This window comes from Mchenga conophoros, linkage group LG7 (genome assembly GCF_057382185.1).
Source record: "Mchenga conophoros isolate Kocher_MC1m ecotype Shallow Benthic linkage group LG7, M_conophoros_male_GT1.1, whole genome shotgun sequence".
NCBI classification, from domain to species: Eukaryota; Metazoa; Chordata; class Actinopteri; order Cichliformes; family Cichlidae; genus Mchenga; species Mchenga conophoros.
The window spans coordinates 14827451-14852251 of NC_140532.1; the positions used below are offsets into that span (position 1 = coordinate 14827451).

General features: G+C 38.1%; 1 protein-coding gene across 1 annotated transcript; it reads right to left on the bottom strand.

The window, feature by feature from the left end:
• Positions 1–24801, bottom strand: LOC146569810 (mucin-5B-like). The gene is made up of 43 exons (XM_085281380.1): positions 24726–24801; positions 24180–24432; positions 23956–24070; positions 23110–23201; positions 22905–23040; positions 22575–22788; positions 22145–22270; positions 21936–22050; positions 21708–21858; positions 21496–21609; positions 21350–21422; positions 21135–21272; positions 20694–20858; positions 20461–20555; positions 20251–20377; positions 19880–20135; positions 19698–19750; positions 19509–19609; positions 19173–19324; positions 18905–19043; positions 18512–18622; positions 18182–18364; positions 15906–16139; positions 15661–15817; positions 9833–9964; positions 5748–9625; positions 5429–5603; positions 5097–5344; positions 4736–4919; positions 4461–4650; positions 4196–4380; positions 3966–4035; positions 3092–3192; positions 2923–2954; positions 2624–2801; positions 2410–2514; positions 1389–1429; positions 1179–1295; positions 985–1083; positions 744–872; positions 621–660; positions 424–541; positions 1–331 (listed from the first exon to the last, which is right to left on the bottom strand). Exons 1-43 carry the CDS (start codon positions 24799–24801, stop codon positions 121–123), a joined length of 9609 nt encoding a protein of 3202 aa, XP_085137506.1. The 3' UTR covers positions 1–120.

Consider the following 24801-nt stretch of genomic DNA (forward strand, 5'->3'; position numbering starts at 1 on the left):
TTTATTGAATCAATTTTCATAAATGCTCTCCTTATATTGGCATTTATTTTGTAGATATTTAATGATTGCTTTAATAATATTGGAGGACATATCTACATCCCTCACACACAGACTGGTTTATCACAGCAGTGTGAAGCTTCGCTTCCTGCGAATATGATGTCCAGCAGCTGTGGTGCACTCTGTGTTGGTACAACCACACTGCTGCACATACATGTATGTGAAGGAGGCACTGTGTCCATTTGGGCAGACCAGGTCTACAGTGCGATTGCTGTAGCTTGTCTCCTTACAGCAGGAGCAAGAATGCTGCATAGCTGCTGCTGCTTTAGAGTACCTAAATAAAGAAGAACATGAGTTAAATTAATACTTAAACTATATAACAGTATTTTTAAAAACTTTCCAGGGTAAATGTAATATTATCCTTACATGGTGTAAGTGTTGCAGGATCCTTGACAATACGGCATATCTACCTCCTGGGCAGACCAACAATTGTTGTGTGTAATATTGATTTTCATGAACATTAACTTGCATGGCTTCTCCAAACCTTTTCATAAAAAAAGCGCAGTTAGCCTATTTTAATTTAAGTATCTTAAACCCAAAACAAACTAACATGATATACTCACAAATTTTACAACAGCCATTTGCTGCAGTTTGAATTGTGCCCTAGGAAGGAAAATATACAACATTAACAAAAGTTGTTCAACTTCTGTTCACTCCGATAAAATATTAAAAACAGGGATACTTACAGGTTGGCAGTTGCTCTCATTGAATACTGAGCAGACTGTGTGTGAAGTGCTTATTGTTAAGATCTCACCATTCTTAACACATTTATATTCATCACACCTATTCTCAGATGGTGACCAGGTTTCTCCTTGCTGAAGATAAATGAGACAGATATATATACACACACATACACTTGTAAAACAAAGCAGGGAATCACTGGTTTAGACTAATAAACATAAGCATGTGGCCTTGCAGCCAACTTACAGACAAGAGTTGCTTGGCTCCGTTAATATTGACAACACAGTGTGTTTGCTCACACTTCCCGCAGCATTCATCTGAATCAGTTTTCACATATTCATATCCCTGATAGATAAAGAGAGGGGGCACATTTTGGTTGCCAAGTGCAATACAATAAGGCTTCATCTACAGTGCTTTTGTTTAAACTGGGGTTTCCTTACCATATCACAAGTTTTGTTACATTCCTGATCCTTACAAATTACTTTGAATACATTAGAATTTTGTTCAGCCACGCAGGTGCAATCCTGACATACAGACCCAGGAACTGAAGAACCAGGCTAGCAGATAAACAGAAAATAGTCGTACAGAATTATGTGAAGCAGAAATCCTTAAAGACTAAAAAGATAACAAATCACATGCTTCTTCTTTACCTGATATTCAGTCTCATTGTGAACACAAACCTTTTTAGGTACTGGGAAAAAGTAAAAAAGAATATTACGATAAGTGACAATGCTAATGTTACCATTAAAAATTTGACTAGCTGACTAGTCTAAAACTAAGAAACACTAAGATATCAACCCAAATTTGAGAACAATTGTGTCAAATGTCAAAACCTCATTAAACAAAGCATTTGAAACCACTAATCACATTCTTCATTAATGAATCATGTGCTTAACTGTGCAACACCTTACATCATGTGTTAACAACATTGCAGGTTATACTCTGGACAACGAAGAAGAAAAACAACTAAAATAAGCTGATGTTAAATAAGATGTAAAAACACTTTAAAACAAAATGTTCATCTATTATTAACATAAGACAAATTAACATCCAAAAAAACCTAATAAACTGCAACTTACAGTGTTGTGTATTGTGCTGTGCAATATGAACGATGTACGCTCTTCAAAAATTCATGACAATAAATGTCATTCATTTAAATAAAAGTTAAAATCTAAAATAACAAAATGATAACTCATCCATACATTTTCTTCTTATTATCTGAAATTGGGTCATGTAGGTGGTAGTTAAGCAGGGGAATGTCCAGAGCTGTCACCTCCTCCAGCTTATCTGAGATTAGTTGATCAGGCCAGCCAAGAGACAGCATTGTCCTGTGTTTATGCCAGGGCCTCCTTACAGTAGAAAATTCCTGGTTGCAACAACTCACCCAAGAGACACCCACCTCAACTGGCTTCTTTTACTATTTTGTGGAGGAGTGGGGGCTTTACTCTGAACCCCTCACAAATAATTGAACTCCCCACCCTATTGCTAAGGGAATGTCCATCAATCTTTGGAGAAAGCCTAGTTCCCTCCATTGTTGTAAACAAAAATTTAAAGGAATTGGGTTTCAATTAAAATGTAAAACAATTCCATTAAATGATTAGTATGTCTTGTACTGACTAGTGACAATAGCAATAGCAATTAGTCAGCTGGTCACACAGACTCCCTACTTACCACACGTCAGTTTTGAACAGCATTTTCCCTCAGGAACAGTAACAACTGGGGTTTCTCCAATTGAACAGTTCCTGTGTATGTTTTGGCAACTGCTAGGTTTACACTCTGTGAAGATGATTAAACAATTATTAAGAGCCACGTTCAAGAATTAACATCAACCAAAAATAACTAACAAATTAAACATAAATGTATGCCTTGATGCTACAAGTCTTACGGCAAACAGGGATAGAGCAGCATGGGTCTGATGGATCAGTTTGGTTGATGAGGAAAAATCCATCATCAGAGCATTCTGTAATTTTTGGTTTTGGGCACTGCTTAGGCTTGCAAGACACACTCTTTGTAGATTCTTCACACGTGCAGTACTGACATTTTAGCTCAAATCTTTCATTGAACTGAAAAAAAAAAAACATATTACTGTGGTTTACTTTCTAAGGACATTTAATTTACTATTTGATGACTGTCTCTTGCGGTTAAAAAATACAGGTTAGGATTTTAACAGAAGACTTTGCTCACCTCACGTGAATTACCGTTAGTATCAAGACATCCTGTTAAAGCACAAGTATTTAAGTATAGCAATTTCTTATGTTTCAAGTTTTCCTCCACACCCCCACACAGATCAAAAGCATCAGAATATTGCACATTCACAAAAATGGTAAAACTTGGGCAATTATGCCACACTTACCACATGTTTTCACACATATGTTGGAGTGTTTGCTGAAAAGTATCATTCCTTCAGGACAAAAGCATCCCTCAGTAGTGAAGTTCATGGTGGGTTCATAAGGACTAAAATATTCAACCATCGAAAAAGAGCATTATGCCTTTTAAGTTGCTAAAATATTGCAGTTGTCGTGTTATTAATATTTCTTTTTACATATTTTTTGTGGTCCAGTAAAAAAAAACAGGGTCAGTAAACGTCTGATCTACTGGCCCTTGTTACCCAGTCAGTGCAAAATGTTACGTTAATGACTGTACCACAAGACAAATAATTCAGTAATAGTGGTAATATGAAATGCAAACAAGTAAGTGTGTCAAATAGAACAAAAGATACACTATTGGAAGACTAAACCTGGATGTCTGTTCGAAAACTGATGGACACTTTGAATTTAAACTACTTTAACAATGGATAAATGGGTAAATTAAAAAAAAAAACATGTGGTGGTAGAGTGCAGTTTTTGCTCAGTTGTGTGAGGAGAAGTGAGTTATTAAGAAAACATCACTAACTCCTTTAGTAATAACAATACTTGTAATAAGTGTATCCTGTTTGTAGTTTTGTAGTGGAGACCTGGAGACCTGGCTCTGCCCTGTGCACCTATGATCTACAAGCACTATGACAACAGTAATAAAGATATATTCATTAACCTTATCCAAATTGTTTTAAAGCTGTATAGGTTACAAAGTCGTGTTTGTTTTATTTACTGTTTAAATCTTTTCCCCTAAGAAACACATCTATAGGACACTCTATAATTGCTTCTTAAATAAATTTGTACTGCCTGCTATGACCATAGTCTAAGGAAATGCTTGGGTACTCAATTAAAGCCTTTTCCATTATAACTTACTTGTTTTCACAGGTTGGCTGATTTGCAGGACCACAATTTTTATAAACCTTTTCTGATGGGCAGGCACTGTCTGTCCATGAAATATAAAAAAAAAAACAATAAAAACATACATACATTTTATTGTATAACATGTATGGTAGTCTGTTTGTGTGCTAATTGCCATAAGATTAAAAAAAATATTACCTCCAACAATCCCAACATTTACAATGAAATAATGCAAACTTGCTTACCACACCACTTTTTTGTTTTGGTGTGGTTCCTCCAGTAAATGCAAATGCCAGCCTGAGCACAGGCTGATGCATAAGTCTGCAAACTCGTACATAGAACTTCTGTTTTGTTAAGATTGAGGCAATCAAAAATGCAACCTCTGTAAAAATTTTCTGGAGAGATAATAGGATGGCACTCTGCAAAGAGACTGTAAAAAAAAAGACAAAAATGAAGCTATTGTGTCTTAAATACAAACAGTATGGAAATAAACTGCTAAATAATGTCTACCTGCTCGTAAGCAGCTCACACATGGAGTCGTTGCATGGACGTGGAGGTGGAGGTGGAGGTGGAGGTGGTACAGTACAGTTGCGTCGGCCAATTTCTTTTGCAGTCCAGTGGTCAGCCATCACTGAACAATCTTTCACCAGCTGACCTCCAGGCAACATGCAGTCATCAGTCTTGTTATTGTTGCATGTTCCTGACAGTAATCATAAAAATGTAATATTTTTGTTTGCCTGAAACCACGGATTAAGCAATGTGGCTACTTAAGAAGGAGCTCTTACCACAATGACCTTGGGTGTTTTTGCCAAAATATTTATATGGAAGATTAATACTGAAACCAGTCCTTCCAAATGTAATGACCACTTCTAGTAAAGTGATCTCCAAAACTAAGTCCAAGCCTGAATTCATGATCCTAATGTCATCCTGAAAATAAGGTAGTTTCAGACGTACTTGATGCTCCAGTGCCTACAAAACAAAAAAGTGAAATGGTAATAAATTACAATATATACTCTAAAACAACATCTAGCTTTTCTATTTGGTTCCCTTATATCTTTGAATCCTTTAGAGAAATACAAATAAATGCTGTGTAAGAAAAGAAATATCAACGCAATAACTGTGAATCATTGGAGTGCCTTGTTTTACCTCCAAATCTGCTCTTCCACTTAGGTTATGGTTTGTCAAATTGAAAACATGGGATCCATAGGAAATAATTATAGATCGAGGACAGGAAACGTGTAAAGCAGGATCACACAACACGTTATCAATGTAAACCTTTAAGTGATGCTTTGCTACAATTTCTTCCATTAAAACATAAGTACAGCTTCCTTGATAACTGTAGTAAAAGCCATCAAAGGTAATGTAATGTGGATCTCCCCATCCTTGACATTCACCTGAAAAGATAGAAAAGGTTTAAAATCTAAAATGTACTTTTAATAAAGTGAATGGAAAAATATTTTAACCACAGTAAAACTTACAGTCACAAACGTAGTGTTGACAGCACTGGAACTCATCATAGATAAGAACTGGGTTTTTTTCATTGGTACAAGTTATATCCTTAATAGGTGGACATTTATTTGGGACTATTTCAAATTTATTGTAGCCTATGCATTTTGCCATATTGCAGTTCCCAAGATGATAAAGCCCTTTATCCTGGCATAGAGGGAGAAAAAGTCAAGTATCTTAGCTAGGTCTGGTTCAGAAGGGTATGCTATGTACATATTAGAAAACAATACAACAGAGATTCAAAAATTAAAGTACATGTTTGTATCACTTTAAGTTGGTATATACTCATACCGTTGGTGTACCGGGACAATATGGACGTTTGGTAGTTGGTGTTGATGTTGGGGTTGTAGTAGTTGGTGTTCCAGTTGTAGTTGTAGATTGAGTTGTTGTTGTAGATATTGGTGTTGTAGTAGTTGGTGTTTCAGTTGTAGTTGTAGACTGAGTTGGCGTGGTTGTAGATGTTGGTGTTGTAGTAGTTGGTGTTCCTGTTGTGGTTGTTGTAGATGTTGGGGTTGTAGTAGTTGCTGTTCCAGTTGTAGTTGTAGACTGAGTAGGCGTGGTTGTAGATGTTGGGGTTGTAGTAGTTGGTGTTCCTGTTGTGGTTGTTGTAGATGTTGGGGTTGTAGTAGTTGGTGTTTCAGTTGTAGTTGTAGACTGAGTAGGCGTGGTTGTAGATGTTGGGGTTGTAGTAGTTGGTGTTTCAGTTGTTGTTGTAGACTGAGATGTTGTTGTAGATGTTGGGGTTGTAGTAGTTGGTGTTCCTGTTGTGGTTGTTGTAGATGTTGGTGTTGTAGTAGTTGGTGTTCCAGTTGTAGTTGTAGACTGAGTAGGCGTGGTTGTAGATGTTGGGGTTTTAGTAGTTGGTGTTCCTGTTGTGGTTGTTGTAGATGTTGGGGTTGTAGTAGTTGCTGTTCCAGTTGTAGTTGTAGACTGAGTAGGCGTGGTTGTAGATGTTGGGGTTGTAGTAGTTGGTGTTCCTGTTGTGGTTGTTGTAGATGTTGGGGTTGTAGTAGTTGCTGTTCCAGTTGTAGTTGTAGACTGAGTAGGCGTGGTTGTAGATGTTGGGGTTGTAGTAGTTGGTGTTCCTGTTGTGGCTGTTGTAGATGTTGGGGTTGTAGTAGTTGGTGTTTCAGTTGTAGTTGTAGTAGTTGGTGTTCCTGTTGTGGTTGTTGTAGATGTTGGGGTTGTAGTAGTTGGTGTTCCTGTTGTGGTTGTTGTAGATGTTGGGGTTGTAGTAGTTGGTGTTTCAGTTGTAGTTGTAGTAGTTGGTGTTCCTGTTGTGGTTGTTGTAGATGTTGGGGTTGTAGTAGTTGGTGTTCCTGTTGTGGTTGTTGTAGATGTTGGGGTTGTAGTAGTTGCTGTTCCAGTTGTAGTTGTAGACTGAGTAGGCGTGGTTGTAGATGTTGGGGTTGTAGTAGTTGGTGTTCCTGTTGAGGTTGTTGTAGATGTTGGGGTTGTAGTAGTTGGTGTTGTAGTTGAAGTTGTAGATTGAGTAGGCATTGTTGTAGATGTTGGTGTTGTAGTAGTTGGTGTTTCAGTTGTAGTTGTAGACCAAGTTGTAGTTGTTATACATATCCTCTTGGGTCTACAACATTTTACCCTGATCTTGTAGTTAAAGCATTTTCCAGGATTCGTAGGCTGATCCTCTTTTTTACACATTAACCCATTTTTTAAATCACAGGTAACAACGTTTTTCTTCTTAATTGAGTTCAGATAGTCAGTTAAGTTCTTTTCAGGATATTCAGTTGACCTACACTCTATCTCCGTGGGATTTTCACAAATTTCTTTACCACTGTCTTTGATGTTCTTGTATGATTCAATGTCATTTCCGTTGTTCTTTTCAGGGTTATCTTCATCATACCATGGTGACCAATAACAATATTCTGTCACGGTTGACTGGCACATTGTTGGTGTTGCAGTTGTAGTTGTAGACTGAGTTGTTGTTGTAGATGTTGTGGTTGTAGTAGTTGGTGTTCCTGTTGTGGTTGTAGACTGAGTTGGCGTGGTTGTAGATGTTGGTGTTGTAGAAGTTGGTGTTTCGGTTGTAGTTGTAGACTGAGTTGGCGTGATTGTAGATGTTGGGGTTGTAGTAGTTGGTGTTCCTGTTGTGGTTGTAGACTGAGTTGGCGTGGTTGTAGATGTTGGTGTTGTAGAAGTTGGTGTTTCGGTTGTAGTTGTAGACTGAGTTGGCGTGATTGTAGATGTTGGGGTTGTAGTAGTTGGTGTTGCAGTTGTAGTTGTAGACTGAGTTGTTGTTGTAGATGTTGGGGTTGTAGTAGTTGGTGTTCCTGTTGTGGTTGTTGTAGATGTTGGGGTTGTAGTAGTTGCTGTTCCTGTTGTGGTTGTTGTAGATGTTGGGGTTGTAGTAGTTGCTGTTCCAGTTGTAGTTGTAGACTGAGTAGGCGTAGTTGTAGATGTTGGGGTTGTAGAAGTTGGTGTTTCGGTTGTAGTTGTAGACTGAGTTGGCGTGATTGTAGATGTTGGGGTTGTAGAAGTTGGTGTTTCGGTTGTAGTTGTAGACTGAGTTGGCGTGATTGTAGATGTTGGGGTTGTAGTAGTTGGTGTTGCAGTTGTAGTTGTAGACTGAGTTGTTGTTGTAGATGTTGGGGTTGTAGTAGTTGCTGTTCCAGTTGTAGTTGTAGATTGTGTAGGCGTGGTTGTAGATGTTGGTGATGTAGAAGTTGGTGTTTCGGTTGTAGTTGTAGACTGAGTCGTTGTTGTAGATGTTGGGGTTGTAGTAGTTGGTGTTTCAGTTGTAGTTGTAGACTGAGTAGGCGTTGTTGTAGATGTTGGGGTTGTAGTAGTTGGTGTTTCAGTTGTAGTTGTAGACTGAGTTGTTGTTGTAGATGTTGGGGTTGTAGTAGTTGGTGTTCCTGTTGTGGTTGTTGTAGATGTTGGGGTTGTAGTAGTTGGTGTTCCTGTTGTGGTTGTTGTAGATGTTGGGGTTGTAGTAGTTGCTGTTCCTGTTGTGGTTGTTGTAGATGTTGGGGTTGTAGTAGTTGCTGTTCCAGTTGTAGTTGTAGACTGAGTAGGCGTAGTTGTAGATGTTGGGGTTGTAGAAGTTGGTGTTTCGGTTGTAGTTGTAGACTGAGTTGGCGTGATTGTAGATGTTGGGGTTGTAGAAGTTGGTGTTTCGGTTGTAGTTGTAGACTGAGTTGGCGTGGTTGTAGATGTTGGTGTTGTAGAAGTTGGTGTTTCGGTTGTAGTTGTAGACTGAGTTGGCGTGATTGTAGATGTTGGGGTTGTAGTAGTTGGTGTTCCTGTTGTGGTTGTAGACTGAGTTGGCGTGGTTGTAGATGTTGGTGTTGTAGAAGTTGGTGTTTCGGTTGTAGTTGTAGACTGAGTTGGCGTGATTGTAGATGTTGGGGTTGTAGTAGTTGGTGTTTCAGTTGTAGTTGTAGATTGTGTAGGCGTGGTTGTAGATGTTGGGGTTGTAGTAGTTGGTGTTCCTGTTGTGGTTGTTGTAGATGTTGGGGTTGTAGTAGTTGCTGTTCCTGTTGTGGTTGTTGTAGATGTTGGGGTTGTAGTAGTTGCTGTTCCAGTTGTAGTTGTAGACTGAGTAGGCGTAGTTGTAGATGTTGGGGTTGTAGAAGTTGGTGTTTCGGTTGTAGTTGTAGACTGAGTTGGCGTGATTGTAGATGTTGGGGTTGTAGAAGTTGGTGTTTCGGTTGTAGTTGTAGACTGAGTTGGCGTGATTGTAGATGTTGGGGTTGTAGTAGTTGGTGTTGCAGTTGTAGTTGTAGACTGAGTTGTTGTTGTAGATGTTGGGGTTGTAGTAGTTGCTGTTCCAGTTGTAGTTGTAGATTGTGTAGGCGTGGTTGTAGATGTTGGTGTTGTAGAAGTTGGTGTTTCGGTTGTAGTTGTAGACTGAGTCGTTGTTGTAGATGTTGGGGTTGTAGTAGTTGGTGTTTCAGTTGTAGTTGTAGACTGAGTAGGCGTAGTTGTAGATGTTGGGGTTGTAGAAGTTGGTGTTTCGGTTGTAGTTGTAGACTGAGTTGGCGTGATTGTAGATGTTGGGGTTGTAGAAGTTGGTGTTTCGGTTGTAGTTGTAGACTGAGTTGGCGTGATTGTAGATGTTGGGGTTGTAGTAGTCGGTTCACATCTGTTCACGCAGCTGTTTGTATTCTCATCAAATATGGGCTTTTCGTCTGGGCATTTAGGGTAACAACCTGAATAATTGACCATTTAAAACTGAGTTACAATAGGTTACAAAGTTAATTACATTTCTGCACTAATCTCAATTTGTTGTGAATTAAAAAAACAAAAACAAAATCAACTTTTATAGCACAGTTGATAATAAGTTTAATATAAGTTATTTTCTGGTAATAGTTTCTTACAGAAATGAATGACAGTAGAAATGTATCAGTTCTGCTTACCTTCTAGCTTGGATATAAATTTAATACAATTTCCTTCTGCATAATTACAGGACCTGCACAATATGGGCGGAGGGCAATATTCATAGTGCCATGTACATTCACCTGGTTTATTGTAGTAATCGCAAAACACAGCTAGGAAAAAAAACAAAGAAAAAGGTGTATGAATTTTATAATGACTGGCTTTTCTGAATAAAATTTAGCCTTTAAATAAAATTTCTCTTGCAACCTTTCAGGAAATGTGTCATGATTCGGCTGTGTGGCAGGCAGGAGAAGGACCCAAACGCAAACTCACGGAGACGAAACGTAAACTCAAAAACACAGCTTTAATGCTGGCATAAAGTGAAACACAAAAAACAGTACTGAACTTAAACTGGGGAGACTAAAGCACGGGGAAAAATCACACAGCTATGAGGGAGACTACGACACTGACAAAGAGAAACACAGGGCTTAAATACACAGAGGGATAACGAGGGAATGAGACACAGAAGGAGGGCACAGCTGGGAGAAATCAGGACTGGACGAGACAGAGACGCAAAACTAGAAACACTCACATGAGGCATGGACCTTCAAAGTAAAACAGGAAGTATCACACAGAGACGCGAACTAGACACAGTGGAGACAGCAACTAAGAAACAGAGACAAACCATAAGGCAGAGGTCTAAGAACCAAAATACACAGAGGGAAATACTCAGCTTTGAACACAAGAGACTAGACTAGAGGGAGTAACAAAAGACCAACCATGAGAACATAATGCACAATGCAGGGTGACAGAAAACAAGAAACTCAAACATGCAAAGACACACCATAAACAGAACAGAGGGGGCACAGAGAGACATGAAGGGCAGGGGAGACTTAACATGGGTTGAAACACAAGGGGGAACTAATAAGCAAATCAACATAGGAGGCCTAATGAGCTAAACATACTATAAACATCAAAATGAACTAAAACTCAAAACACTGGGTCCTAAGACCCAGGATCGTGACAAAATGTTAATATACTATTTTTCTTACGTTTCAGTTAGGTCATTTCCTTTAATTCTTTTTATTAATATAATAATACATTTAATTTAAAAAGCAACTTTTAAGACACCAAGGACATTTAACAATAGAATAAAGCACATTATAGACAAAATGAAGAACAATAAAAACAAAAAGCACAAGATAAAATAAACAAACAAGAGGTTCACAGTGATTTGAACAGTTGGGTTTTGAGTTGAGATTTAAACTGGGGGAGAGAACCAATGTTTCTTATGTCTGGGGGCAGAGAATTCCCCAGCCTGGTAGTAGAATAGCTGAAAGCTATGCTTCCCGTGGTGCTGAGGAAAAAAGAAGGCACATTAAGTTGGATAAAAGAAGAAGAAGACCAAAGTGAGAGGGCAGAAGAGGTAGTGCTTAAAAGTTCAATCGGGAACAAGGTTATTAAGGTCCTTGAAGGTGAGCAGAAGAAGTTTGTATATTATTTGGAATTTTACAGGAAGCCAGTGAAGTTCATGCAGAACAGGGGTGATGTGCTGGTAGGAGGGGGTTCTGGTAATAATGTGAGCAGCAGAGTTTTGAACCAGTTGAAGCTTCTGGAGGGATTTTTGAGGGAGACCATGCAAGAGAGAATTACAATAGTCAATGCGGGAGGTAACAAGACTATAGACAATGGACGTAGACTGGGTGGTAAGAGAAGGACATAATCGGTTAATGTTGCATAGATGGAAATAGGCAGAATGGGTGAGATTATTGATTTGAAATTTATAGGGTAGTGAACTGTCTAGGATGACACCAAGGCTCTTAACCTGAGGTGAAGGGAAAACTCTGGAGTTATCAGTAGTGAGTGAGAAATGATTTGCCTTCAAAAGGTTGGATTTAGTTTTGTAATCAGCTTAAGAGAAACTTAAGAAAAGCTAAACCAGGATTTTAATTCAGATAGGCATTCTGTAAGGGAAGAAGGTGGGAGGACGGAATCAGGCGTACAGGATAGATATAAGTGGGTGACATCAGAAAAACAGTGAAAGTGAAGAAAATATTTGTGGAAAATGGTGCCAAGAGGGAGGATGTATATTATCAGGGGAAGAGGTCCTAAGACTGAACCTTGGGGTACACCAGAAGTGACTGGGAATAGATGAGAGCGGAATGATTTGAGTTGAATAAACTGAGAGTGGCCAAGTAGATATGATTGGAACCAGGCTAGGGGTGTGTCAGAGATGCCAAGAGAGCAAAGTCTGTTTAGAAGGATGGAGTGAGAGATAGTGTTGAAGGCTGAACTCAGATCCAAAAGGACGAGAATGTTAAGAAGACCAGGGTCAGCTCTGAGTAAAAAATCATTAGTAACTTTAAGTAAAGGGATTTTCCCCACGGGGACCAATAAAGTACACTTTCTTTCTTTCTTTCTTTCTTTCTAAAGCAGTTTCTGTACTGTGACATGAGCGAAAAACATATTGAAATCTCTAGTAAATATTCTGATTATTAACCAGGTGTGAATGAAGTTGAACTGCATCTGTTTTTTCGAGTATTTTCAAAATGAAGGGTAGATTAGAAATCAGATGGAGGTTGTTAAAGTTTTTAGGATCCAAGGAAGGTTTTTTCAGAATAGGAGTGACTGAAGCAGTCTTGAATAAGGACGGAACGATACCATTCGTGAGTGAAGAGTGACTGATAGCAGAGATGAGTGGGAATAAGGAAGAGAGGCAGGATTTCACAAGCTCTGTAGGCAGAAGATCAAGATGACATGTGGCAGGCTTTGATTTGTATATGAACTCAGAAATATCAGATATATCAGGAAGATGAAAGGTGAAAAGGTTTCAAATTGGAGAAAAGGTTCTGAAGAGGGGGTAGACACAAGATTCAAACTGAGTTTCTGGTGAATGCAAAGCAAGTACATTCTAACAAATAGGGTTAAACCTGTCTCTGTGGAAGGGTGAAGAAGACACAAATATATGGGTCAAGTAGAAAAAGTAACTGAAGTATGCCTTTTAGCTTAGTTAAAATTAAAGTTTAACCAAAGGTGAGCACATCAAAAGAGACAGCCTGTAGTTAAATCATTTTCTACTATTTGTAGGTTGATTCTCCTTTTTTACACATACAGCATTATCAAGCATTATCATAGGTAAAAGCTGCCTTTTGTTTCTCTTTATAGTAAGGTTCACTATACAGTTATTTTCAGAATAGTCAGTTGAGCTACACCCAAGGGAAGGGCAGGAGTAGTTAGTGTGGATTTACAGTGTTGAGATACAATGGAACCCTGTGAAGGCCAGAGGACAATCACACAGCAACATGAGTGATCGCATGAAACTTTTCAGAGGAAAACACAGGACTTATGGGTAACGGATATCAAAAGAATGAGACACAAGAGGGAAGCACAGCTGGGACTACGCTAACAAAACAAGACAGGGAGGAAGCAAAACTGAATACATTAAACAAAGGACGTGGGACTATCAAAGTAAAAAAAGGAAGCAAGAGATGCACACAAAGACACAGAATGACACTTGCACCAGAAACAGACATGAAAACATACCAGCAGGGCTCTAGAGTGCGACCAATTTGGTCGCAAATACGACCAAATTTTTCAGTGGTGCGACTAAACAAAAATATTTGGTTGCACCTGTGTGACCAACTGTTCGGGTAGCAAAAAAAAAAAAAAAAATCTGCAACCTTCCCTGTGGTCAACAACAGACACACATTATGCCCCTATCGTGGACTAAACCAATCAGAGATCGTATGGGGCGGGACCTTTCTGATTGGCCGTGGTCCAGTTGAAAGTGCAGGTGGAAGTGGGAGGTGAGTATCTTGAATAAAGCGATATCGATTCATTAAATCCTGAATCGACTTTTAAATATAACTGTGTTTTGCCAGAAATGCCAGATTCTCAGATTAAAGCTCACAAAACCATTTCAACAACAACCAAACAGCAAATGAGAGCAGGTACACAGATTCCACACAAAGACGTAAACACAGAACGGACCGACGCATCAGAATCAACTTTGTCTTTCTCGGCTTTCTCACCCGACGGCCCGTAGACGGACACGCCGTCGGAGCTTAGCCATTCTGATGCGTCCGGTCCGCGCTGTGATTACGTCTTTTTGCGCTGATTCTGAGCTGCAGGTTTTGTCTCTCTTTCAACCAAAATTTACCGAGCCAGCAGCAAAAGAAGCAGCAAACTGCGCTTCACATTTGATCAATGTCGTCATGAATTTTGCTGTTTTGAATCCACGACTATTAAAATCACACTTCATGCACAGCTAGCTCTCTCTCTATCTCTCTCTGTACTTCAAGAACAGTTTCCCGTCTCCAATCTCTGTTTTCTGTATTATTCATTCGCTTATTACCCACCAGTCTACCGTTGTTTACAGTGCTGTCGGCTGCTGTCTTTTTCTTTTCTTTTTTTCACTTAAATGACCTCGGACAAGAAAGTCTATTTTTTCTGTTGTTCAATACTGAAGTAATTTAAACTTTATATGCAGAACATTGTAGAATATTTTTAAGGTTATATGCTATAAAAAGCCAGACCAGGAAAATCTCCTTCATGTTTTTCTGTGTTTTATTCTCAGTTACTTTCACACAAAGGCATCTGCTGTGATGTTCACAATTCTGATGAAGTCAGTACTGATAAATGATCAGAATTATAATATTTCTGACTGTCTGAGGCTAAGTTGAATCGAATCGGGACTTTGAAAACCGGAATCGAATGGATTATAGAAATCAGTGATGATACCCAGCCCTAGTGAGCAGCCTAGGCACGACAGAAGTGGATGTAGGTGTAATAGGAAAAGAACTATTGCTAACTTTTCTGTTAAGTTAAGGCCTGATCCTTAGTATTAAATTAAAGTAGTAAATTCATAGCCAGTGCTCTGACACGGTGTCATCAATCTTTGAATGCTGGAAAAGCACAGTGTATCCAGAAAAACACATTATATTATATAAATTATTATAAAATTTGTGTGCACCTAACTTTTGTGCCGGTACGCCTAACTTTAAAAAGTTAGGCGTACTGGTACGCCCATGGCAAAAAGTTAGTCTAGAGCCCTGACCAGACTAAGGAGACACATGGAACACAGGGGAAGTTCAGAAAACAGAACCATGAATCACAATAAATCAACAACAATAAATTGGAACATTAGAACAACAACACAGTCTAACGAGCGTGGAAAGAAAACAGGAGGGATACTCCCACAAGGCTTAAATCTGGGATTCTCCACCATTTGACCCTAGAACTGAAGAAGCTTATCGGATGAGAGGTGAAACATCTTCAAGCAACTTAAAAAAGTCCAGACGCATTTCTTTCCAAGCTCCTTAGACTACGATGACCTGGATGACTGAGAACCTTCACAGATACAAACATACTTTGTGTAATTCATACGAGTAGCATGAAATAACAACATAATGTTGAAATGTTGCAGATGTACCTATTACTTGCATAGTTCCCATTTCTGTATAACTGTATATCTCAGATTTCTGTAAAGTTATTTATTTCATATTCTGTATAGTTTTTCATATTTATATCCTGTTCATATCCTGTACATAGCTTGTACTCACTACAGCCTGTACATACTTATAGTTATAGAATATTCACAATATACTTCATACCGTGTACATTATAACATACCATAATAGACCCATTTCTGTAATATACTTACATATCTATATTATTGCTAATATATATTGTAATATATCTATATCACTAAAGCACTTCTGGATGGATGCAAACTGCATTTCGTTGCCCTGTACCTGTGCAATGACAACAAAGTTGAATTCTATTCTATTCTATTCTAAAATGTAACCATGTCCAGAAAGGGATAAAAGCTTATTATAATCTAAGATTAAAGCGAAAACATTTTACTTACGACAGATCTCTGGAGTTCTCCATGCAACACAAACACCGGCCTCAGCACACGCCTGAGCATAATTTTTAACTGCTGTGCAAAAACATTCACAGTCTCCACCGATGTCGCAGCCACATGACTCTCTCACACAGTTTTCATAATATTTAAGGGGATCTATCTGTTCAATGATTAAAATGTGATAAACATTTATTAACAATATGTATTTTAGCACTTGAATTAACTTGGACAAATTACAAACAAATTACCTTTTTGTGGCACTCTTTGAATATTTCCTTTTTTATAATATCACACTTTTTTTCTGCCCAGGTTTGTCTGGTCGGTGTACAGGTGTCAAGATTATGTCTCACATCTGGGTATTTGCTGGATGTTTTCCAGCTGTTTGCAAATTCAAAAGGATTGCTCACTATCAGCTGACCCTGGGTGGTGAAGTCATTCTGTGCATTGCCATCAAAATCTCCACACTGGCCGCACACTTTACCCTGTACAAACAAAATGAATTAAAAATTCATTTTTTCACACATGAATTCTATGCTTTGGTAATTTGGTTTAGCTTTTAAAACAACATGTACTGCCTAATCTATTATGCTGCTTTTAATTTAAAGGCCAAGAATTAAGATGGCAAGACATATCTGATTTTCAGGAAAGCAACAGCATATTTTTAAGTTTCTGCCCAAAGAGTAGTAACTTTTTCCTTTAAAGAAAAGCCTTCAATTTGAAAAGAAAAACAAAAAATTCAAAAATGTCACAAGAGATTAGTTTTGCATGAAGTAACTAAACTACATGCAAGTAGGTAATCAATTTGAGTTCACGCGTGCCAAATCTCTGGATGGACCTCAGATTTCTAATGATTTTAATGAAATTGAATGTATCAAGTAAAATATACTAATCTATAACTTGTAATATTTAAACAGTAGACACAAACACAAATCTGCACGTGTAAAATTTCTCATATAATAAATTTAATTCAACATATAAACAGGTCCTGCTGCATGACATTTTCATATAAATAGTTTAGTCTTTTGTTAAACTTTGGCTTTCTGTCAGGGGCTGGGTCTGTGACCCAACATTTTGAGTTCATTTTGTTTTTTTCTTTTATTTCTTATATTACATTGAAATTATGCTTTGTTCTTGTGTTGCAGTCATTAGTTGGGATTAATTGGAGTTTGTTCTAATTCATTCTTCCATCATTCTTGTCTTCTGTGTCAATGTAACATGTGTTCTTTGTCTACGTGTTTTATGTTATCCAGCTTATGTGTCATGTTTAAGCCTCTCAGTGTTTTCTGTTTTTTTTTGGGAAGAGTCCTGTTTTTCTATTTTCAGTGTGTTTTAGTTTCACTTTCCCACTGTCGGCATTATTCTGATTTGTGTCAGCTGTTTCCCCCATGTGTTTCCACCTAACTCATTATCCTCCTGTGTGTATTTAGTCAGCATGTCTTCATTCAGTCTTTGTCACGTCGTCTATTTTTATTGTCCAGTCATAGTTTTTTTACAGTTTATGTTTAGTTCAATCTTGCCCTAAGTGATCACGCTTTGTATTTTTGCTTTTCATGTTTATCAGCCACAATAAACACCACCGTTATCGGAATCATCTCGGGCGGGGATGAGTCTGTCTACAGAAGGAAGGTTGAACGTCTGGTGTCCTGGTGCAGCTGCAACAACCTGGTGCTAAATGCACAGAAGACAGTGGAGATTATTGTGGACTTCAGGAAGCACACAGCCCCACTCCCCCCCATCATCCTAACTGACATCACCACTGTGACGTCATTCCACTTCCTGGGTACCATCATCACCCAGCACCCAAGTGGGAGCCCACAATCACCTCAGTCATATAGAAGGCCCAGCAGAGGATGTACTTCCTGAGGCAGCTGAAGAAATTCAACCTGCCAACACGGACGATGATGCAATTCTATACTGCAATCATTGAGTCCATCCTCACCTCCTCTGTCACCGTGTGGTATACTTGAGACACCATCAGGGACAGAAACCGCAGCGTGTTGTGTGCTCTGCTGAGAAGGTGATTGGTTGCAGACTCCCATCTTTACAGGACCTCTACACCTCCAGGACACTGGGGCGTGCAGCTTGGATCACAGCTGACCCTTCTCACCCTGAACACAGTCTGTTTGACCTGCTCCCCTCAGGCAGGAGGCTCCGGTCCATTCGGACCAGAACCTCTCGCCATAAGAACAGTTTCTTCCCTTCTGCTGTTGGACTCATGAACAATAATCATATGACTGCTCCCACCACTAACACATGACCCTACACTGTGTTCTCTATCTGTTCCTTTTTTGAACTAATCCCTTTGCACTGCGCACATGTATATAGTAATCTGCTTAGCATTTTTAATTTTAATTTTTATGTTTATTTAAACGTTGTCTTTCAGTATGTTTTGCACTAAGTACCGCAGCAATTTCCTAATGTTTTAAACCTGCTCAACATTTGGCAATAAAACCATTTCCGATTCTAAAAGGCTCGCTGTTTGTTTGCCACTCAGATCACCTTCAATGCCTGTTGTAAAACTTACACTGTGCTCCGGTTCCAGGTGGATTTCAAGATTAGTTTTTTGATCCCATATAACTGTCAGACCAATGTCCGATTCGATGAGCAGATAGAAACCAAGCCTTCTTTTGTTGTACTGGATCTCAGTACCATTTTGAAAAATGGTATCCTCTTCATATTTATCCTTTGATAGTGTGATTTCATTTCTCTATAATGGAAAGGAAAGGGGGTTTGCATTTGCATCCTTTAAAAACACCTTTACAAAATGTTACCAATATGACAAAAAACTACTAATGTATTTTTTGTGTGCATGTTTATTTAATATATTATTAAAATTCTTGACTTCTGGCCTTACCCCCAACTGGATCTTGATCTTTCGGGAACATATGGTGTTTGAAGATTCACACATCTCATTTTCTGTGATAATTCTAAAGTTCTCTTCAGTTGTTTTATTGTCACAGTTATTCTTCAAAGGGAAAAAGAGAGATTTCATTAAATAAATATTCAGCTTGGCCTTTACTATTCTGAATTGAGAGTGCTGAGACTCCCTGAATTTTATGAATAAATATTGCTAAATAGATTGCTTATTTACAATTTTGAGAAAATATATATTGAAAAATATTGTGACAGGTTTTGAATTTTAATGTTAATTATGATTCTTATGATAAGAATGTTTTTCCCCAGAAAACCTAGGTAAGCACAACAAAATGAGCATCTAAATATTTGTGATAAAGTAGGGATACATTACCATGACAGCAACATAGGGACCCAGTCCTTTAAACTCATATGCTTTCTGATCAAATGTAATGTAGTGACCACTTCCAGTAATAAGGCAAGTTCCTGGACACTTATTGGCTGTGCACTCCCATATCCCACTTTTGCAGGTACTAAATGTTTCAGAAAAGATTGAAACTAAATATATTGTAAAATCAGAGTAAAACTAAAAAATAATATATTATCAGTTTCAATGATGCTACATCAATCAATCAATCAATCAATCAATCAATCAATCATACCAGGTGTTGCATTTAACAGGAATTTTTTCTCCACTGGGATAAAGTTTCTCGCCATGCTGACATGGACATTCATTTTCTTTTACACAGGAACCTTTACCATTATCGACGAGGCCTCTGGGACAGAGGCAGCCAGATTTACAATCAGTGGCATCCTGGGAATAGAAAGGGTTAGAGGGGATAGAAATATCACAGTGATAGAAACAACACAAAAATAGAAAACAGATTATTGGTAAAACCAACATGACATTGATGTACACAAATGCACACTGTGTATCTACATTTTTAAAGTAGCTATTAGACCTAAAATTTGGGACTTGATCTACAAAAACAGCTTACACATTGATTTCCCAGATTTAAACAAGTTGGAGCACACTGCAGTCCAAAAGCTGTTGCGTTTGCAGTGGAGCAGTTGAAGTATTCTTTTGGAGAAGGGCATTCTGTAACAGAAGCAGGAACTACTTTAGTATTCTGTAAATTAACTACAATTAATTTCATAGCAGAAAAAGGATATCATTAAAAACTGACCTGAAGAGCCAGCTACCAGAGGATCACAATGAAGAACTCCGTCAGTGCACACACTAGAAAAAGACACCAAAAATATAGAATGTAACACAAACAGAATTTAAAATAGTTTGTGGAAATCTGACATACTGCTTACATTACAGTCATGCTTAATCCTTAGTTTCATTTGGAGTCCTTAAACTTACCAGTTGTTGTCTTTGATGCTGATGGTCTTCCCTGGTTCAATGGTTTCTTCATTATGGTAACAGGGACACTTTGCCATGGGGACACACATGTCTTTATCAACTAGGTAGTGATCCTCAGGGCAGGAACAGCCGTCCACGGGCAAGAAATCAGAGGTGCAGCTCTGCATCTTTGAGCTCAGTGATCTGCAAGTCAGCTGACATCTCTGATGTTTGTAAGAGAATATCTCAGATTCTGGGCAGTTCTTGGTGTATTTGTCTGTTTTACAGAAAATATGACAATGATTACCTCATAGTTTTGGACTAACTAATAAAAGCAAACATGCAATTTAAACTTCATTATCTTTTCACAACATAGTGAAAGATGAACTTACCACACAAATTTTTTCTCCAGCCTGTCAAGAACACTCCCTTTGATGCACAAGCTCTTGCGTAGGAGGAGAAAACAGCACACAGGCAGTCCTCGCTCTTCTCACAGTTACAGCTAGCATAAATACATCGCTGCAGAAGACAGTGAACACATTATTATTGTATTACAGTCCTAATGAATTCAATTAAAGACAAACGGAGAGGTTTAGTTGTACCTTGTAGTAAATCTCAGGATCCACCATAGTATGGCACTGTGCAAAGGTACTATTTGGCTGTCGTAGTAAGGGGCACCAGTGATTGGCATACTTTTCTATGAGTAGATGAACAGTTTTGAAGATTTTTACAATTTTTATATTTCTTCTGTGATCATTTATGTATATCACAGAAAATCTGATTTGAGCAAATAAAAAATGAAAAGAAATAGGCTTGTTGATAGTTAACAATTTACCATTTTCCATGCTAAGAGAACAAGGATCATCAAGTCGTCCTTCTGCATTTTTGCACGTATAGTCAGTCTTCCAAGAATTACCAAAAGTTACTTCTTTTCCCTCCACCATCCCCTGAGGAGTCTTCATGTCATCATACAGCATCATGTTGTAATTCCCACATAAACCTATAGTTTTAAAAAAGTTCAATAAGTACAAAGGCAGTAAAAACTATTGACTCCATTACACTTTTGGGCATTTATTGTTTTTAGTGTTTTTTTCTTTTATTTTTCTTTGTTTGATTGGATTTGAATTACTGGCTGATCTTTTTGTTGGACAAACAAACACAGAAATGATAATAATTACAGTTACAGTCAACATCCATGATATATTGACATTTAATATATACTAGTTACTTGATAGTTGTACTTCTGATGATGGTTAATGGCTAATATAAAACATACCGCGTGTCTTTTCTTTGTAGCTCTGCTCCAGACTGACATAGACTTGCATCAGAGGCACATGCTGGATCTGAACTTGTAAACCAAAGCTTGTCTGGAGCATGATGTGAAAGGATGAAGCATGGAATATACTGATGTCTCCTGTGAGTCAACAGAAAAATAATAATCAGATCATATTTACGATAAAACACTAAACTACATCTTAGTTTCTGACATACCTGAGTCATAAGGCAAAGTGACCTCCTGTCCATTCTTCATCTTCACTCTGCCTTCAGAGGTGAAAATTATGGCCTGAATGAAAAAATAAATTGCGATCAGAGTGTGGCTCATTGTAAATTATTATAATTACTAGTTTTACACTCACATTGTTTTTGTTACTGTTCAGCTGAATTTTCAAGGTCTTGAGACAAGTGTCGTACTGGTGATCTGAACATTGTGTCAAATGGACCAGAATGGTAAACTTTGGGCTCAGATAATCCTGAAATATAGATACACTGTAAGCACACCTATATAAAATGCCACCTTAATATCAGAAGATTGCATATCTTTAACAGTTGGAGGTGTTGACTCATTCACCTTGCTTTCCACTTTAGCCAGAGTGTAGAAACAGTCTCCATGGAAGGTGAAGTCTTTCCCATCAAAGGTGGTTATGTGTGAACCCTCTTCAACTGAACATGTAGCATGCATTTGAAGACTCTCACAAGACCATTTACCTGCAAAGCATGTGCTGAACAAACAAAGATTTAAGGTAAAAAGCACACACTAATAATACTTTCTGAGTAACATGAGTAATGTGAAACATACCAGTTTTTTCCCTCCTCCTGGTAAACCTCATTGGACTCATAGATTTTGTCATGTTTGCACGGACATTCAGAAAGAGGAATACATCCCCTCATGGAAACATCATCAAGCACAGTTCCTGATGAAGACATGACATGAAAATGTTTTTACACTGCATATATTAGTGGCACTTAAACATTCAGGCATGATGAGTACAAAGAAACAGCACCAACCAGGAGGACAGAAGCAGCCGTCTATGTTGTGATCTTCACAAACTAAACTCGTGTCTGGGAATCTGCAGGTATCGATGCAAGGAGACCCATACTCATCATATACCATGGTGGGTGGACAATGTTTAGCTGTGAAGATTTGGTACAATTAGAATATGTGGAAGAGCAGTGGGATATGCTCTCAACTGTCCCCAGGGCGCCTCTGTCAGTGCGCCCCAGGGCGGCTGTGGCTACAATGTAGCTTGCCATCACCAGTGTGTGAATGTGTGTGTGAATGGGTGGATGACTGAACATGTAAAGCGCTTTGGGGTCCTTAGGGACTAAGTAAAGCGCTATACACATACAGGCCATTTACCATAATATTACTGATGTATTTTGCTGTTTTTAACTATATTTTCATCTGAGGAATTAATTTTAAGAAAAAAAAAATTACCACACAACTCAGGAGTCCTCCAGTTGGGAGGTTTTCCTCCAGCATGGGAGCACTGTCGAGAGAACTCTGAGTATGTGCTGCAGACACAGCTGTCATTTAAGTTGCTACAGCGGCACATATCCTTCACACAGGCCTGAATGTAAGGCTCAGGGTCAATCAGATCAGTGCAGAAGCTCCAGGATTCGTCTTCAAAGAAGTCTTTGCAAATGTTTTCCTTAAAGGGACAAAAGAAACAGGTAACAGAGTCATAATTAATCTGTGCAGAAGGTTTTATGCAAATACATATTTCTACATATGTATTGTTCAAGCTATCTGGATAATAAAACTCACAAACTCCTTGCACAACTCTGTCACATTCTCAGCCTCCAGTGATGTATCTGCCTTTTCATTGGGGTCCTCACAGTTATCATTTGGACGAGGGGTTCTCCATTTTTTGCCAAACTTAATGGGGCTCATTTGTTGACCTGTATATGATGACATTAATGGTTACATTCTAACTCCTGCATATTACAGATGAAACGGATTAATATGAAATGAATATACACCTTCATCAAGGAGGTCTGAATTGCCATTGAAATCTCCACAAAGTCCAGAAGTGCAATTAGCATATTCATCATCAATTTCCACCTGGAAAACACAGGCATAGGATCATAGGTTGATTTATGTTGTTGTAAACAATGAGAAGGAAGAATCATGTTGTTTCTTCTTTTTTAAAGAAAAAAAAGAAAGAAAAAAAGCCCTACAAAGTTAAATTTGATACAGTCCATTTCACCTACATCTCCAAAAGTTGATTCTGTTCATCCGGATGTAGCGTTTTCAAAATCAACTTCCAGATGAAAAGAATCAACTGCTGGAGATTTACTTACCTGGATGATTGAGTATGCATCAAGACATTTCACCTACAGCTGGAATCTGATACATCAGATACAATAGTATAGTTTACAACAGAGAGCATCTTATTTTACAGTATACATAGTTCTTGTGGTGTTTCCTTTTGGTTCACCCACATCCAGCTCTCTCTTGGGATTTACAGTTGTGTTTGTACTCGTTTCTTCATCCAAATATCAAAATTTTGCTTTTCTCTGTCAGACTGCATGCATTCAGTCTTTCAGTATGCTTTCTTTTCCTTTACAGTTATTTCCAATCTACTTTTCCACCATAATACAATGTAGGCTTTTTGTTTCTCAAAGATATTTAAAAAGTTACTTTGTAACCAATGCCTGGCATTTCTCGAGTGTAAAGCAATTCCAGTGACCATTTAAAACTTTTTGTAACAAGCATCAAAAATATGTTTGCAACCTGGAAAAATCTGTTTTAATATCATGTCTTGAGTAACATGAGTTTCAGCAGTGTTGAAAAACAATTATGTCTAAGTTATTACCATGACTGCTCCATCATTGTACCACATGACAGTGATGCCAATTTGGGAGTGAAGCTTGATGTAAAATTGTTTTTTTTCCAGTTGTACCCCGGCCTGGTAGTATGGCAGTTTGACACTGGGTGGGGGGGAAATGACAGCAAGTATAGTTAATTTGTTTTCATTTTAAATTTTGAAGACTTAAAGAGTTGCAGTTTGACTTGGCATTGTTTTGTTTTGTTGTTTACCTCTGCTCATTCAGAGTGACCAAATCCTTGCTAATGTTGTATAAATAACTATTGATTTTCACAACCACAAAACTTATTGTAGAGTTTTCATGATTCTCGTTCCTTTTTAGGTCCACTGAGAACGTCTGGGAATCCTGGGAATTTTTGTTGGCTGAGACCAGCTTGTACTCACACATACCGGGAAACCGGTAAACATCACCATCAAATGTCTTGAAGTGCTCTCTGCCCCATGTGCTACATGTACTCCTGTAAACTGGGGAGCAAAACAAAAAAAAAGAAAAAAGAAAAAAAGAAGAACAAGTTTACCAAAATTTTTCACCATGCACATAAATAATTTTGAAACATTTTAAAAAACACTACAGGTCTATCTTATTACAGACACTTTTCCAGCAATTGCATCCAGACATTTGCATATAACTGTAACAATTAACCGTTAATGAATATTAAAAGATTAATGTACATTATACATATAACATGCTTAACTGTCAAGCTGTTGCACCCTTACAAAAAGTGTTTAACCAAAAATCTAAAACATTCAGATCTTACCTGACTTGGCTTGGATATCGATAACATTGGCAACAGAAAAAGCAAGGAAACACAACCACACAACTCTCCACTTCAT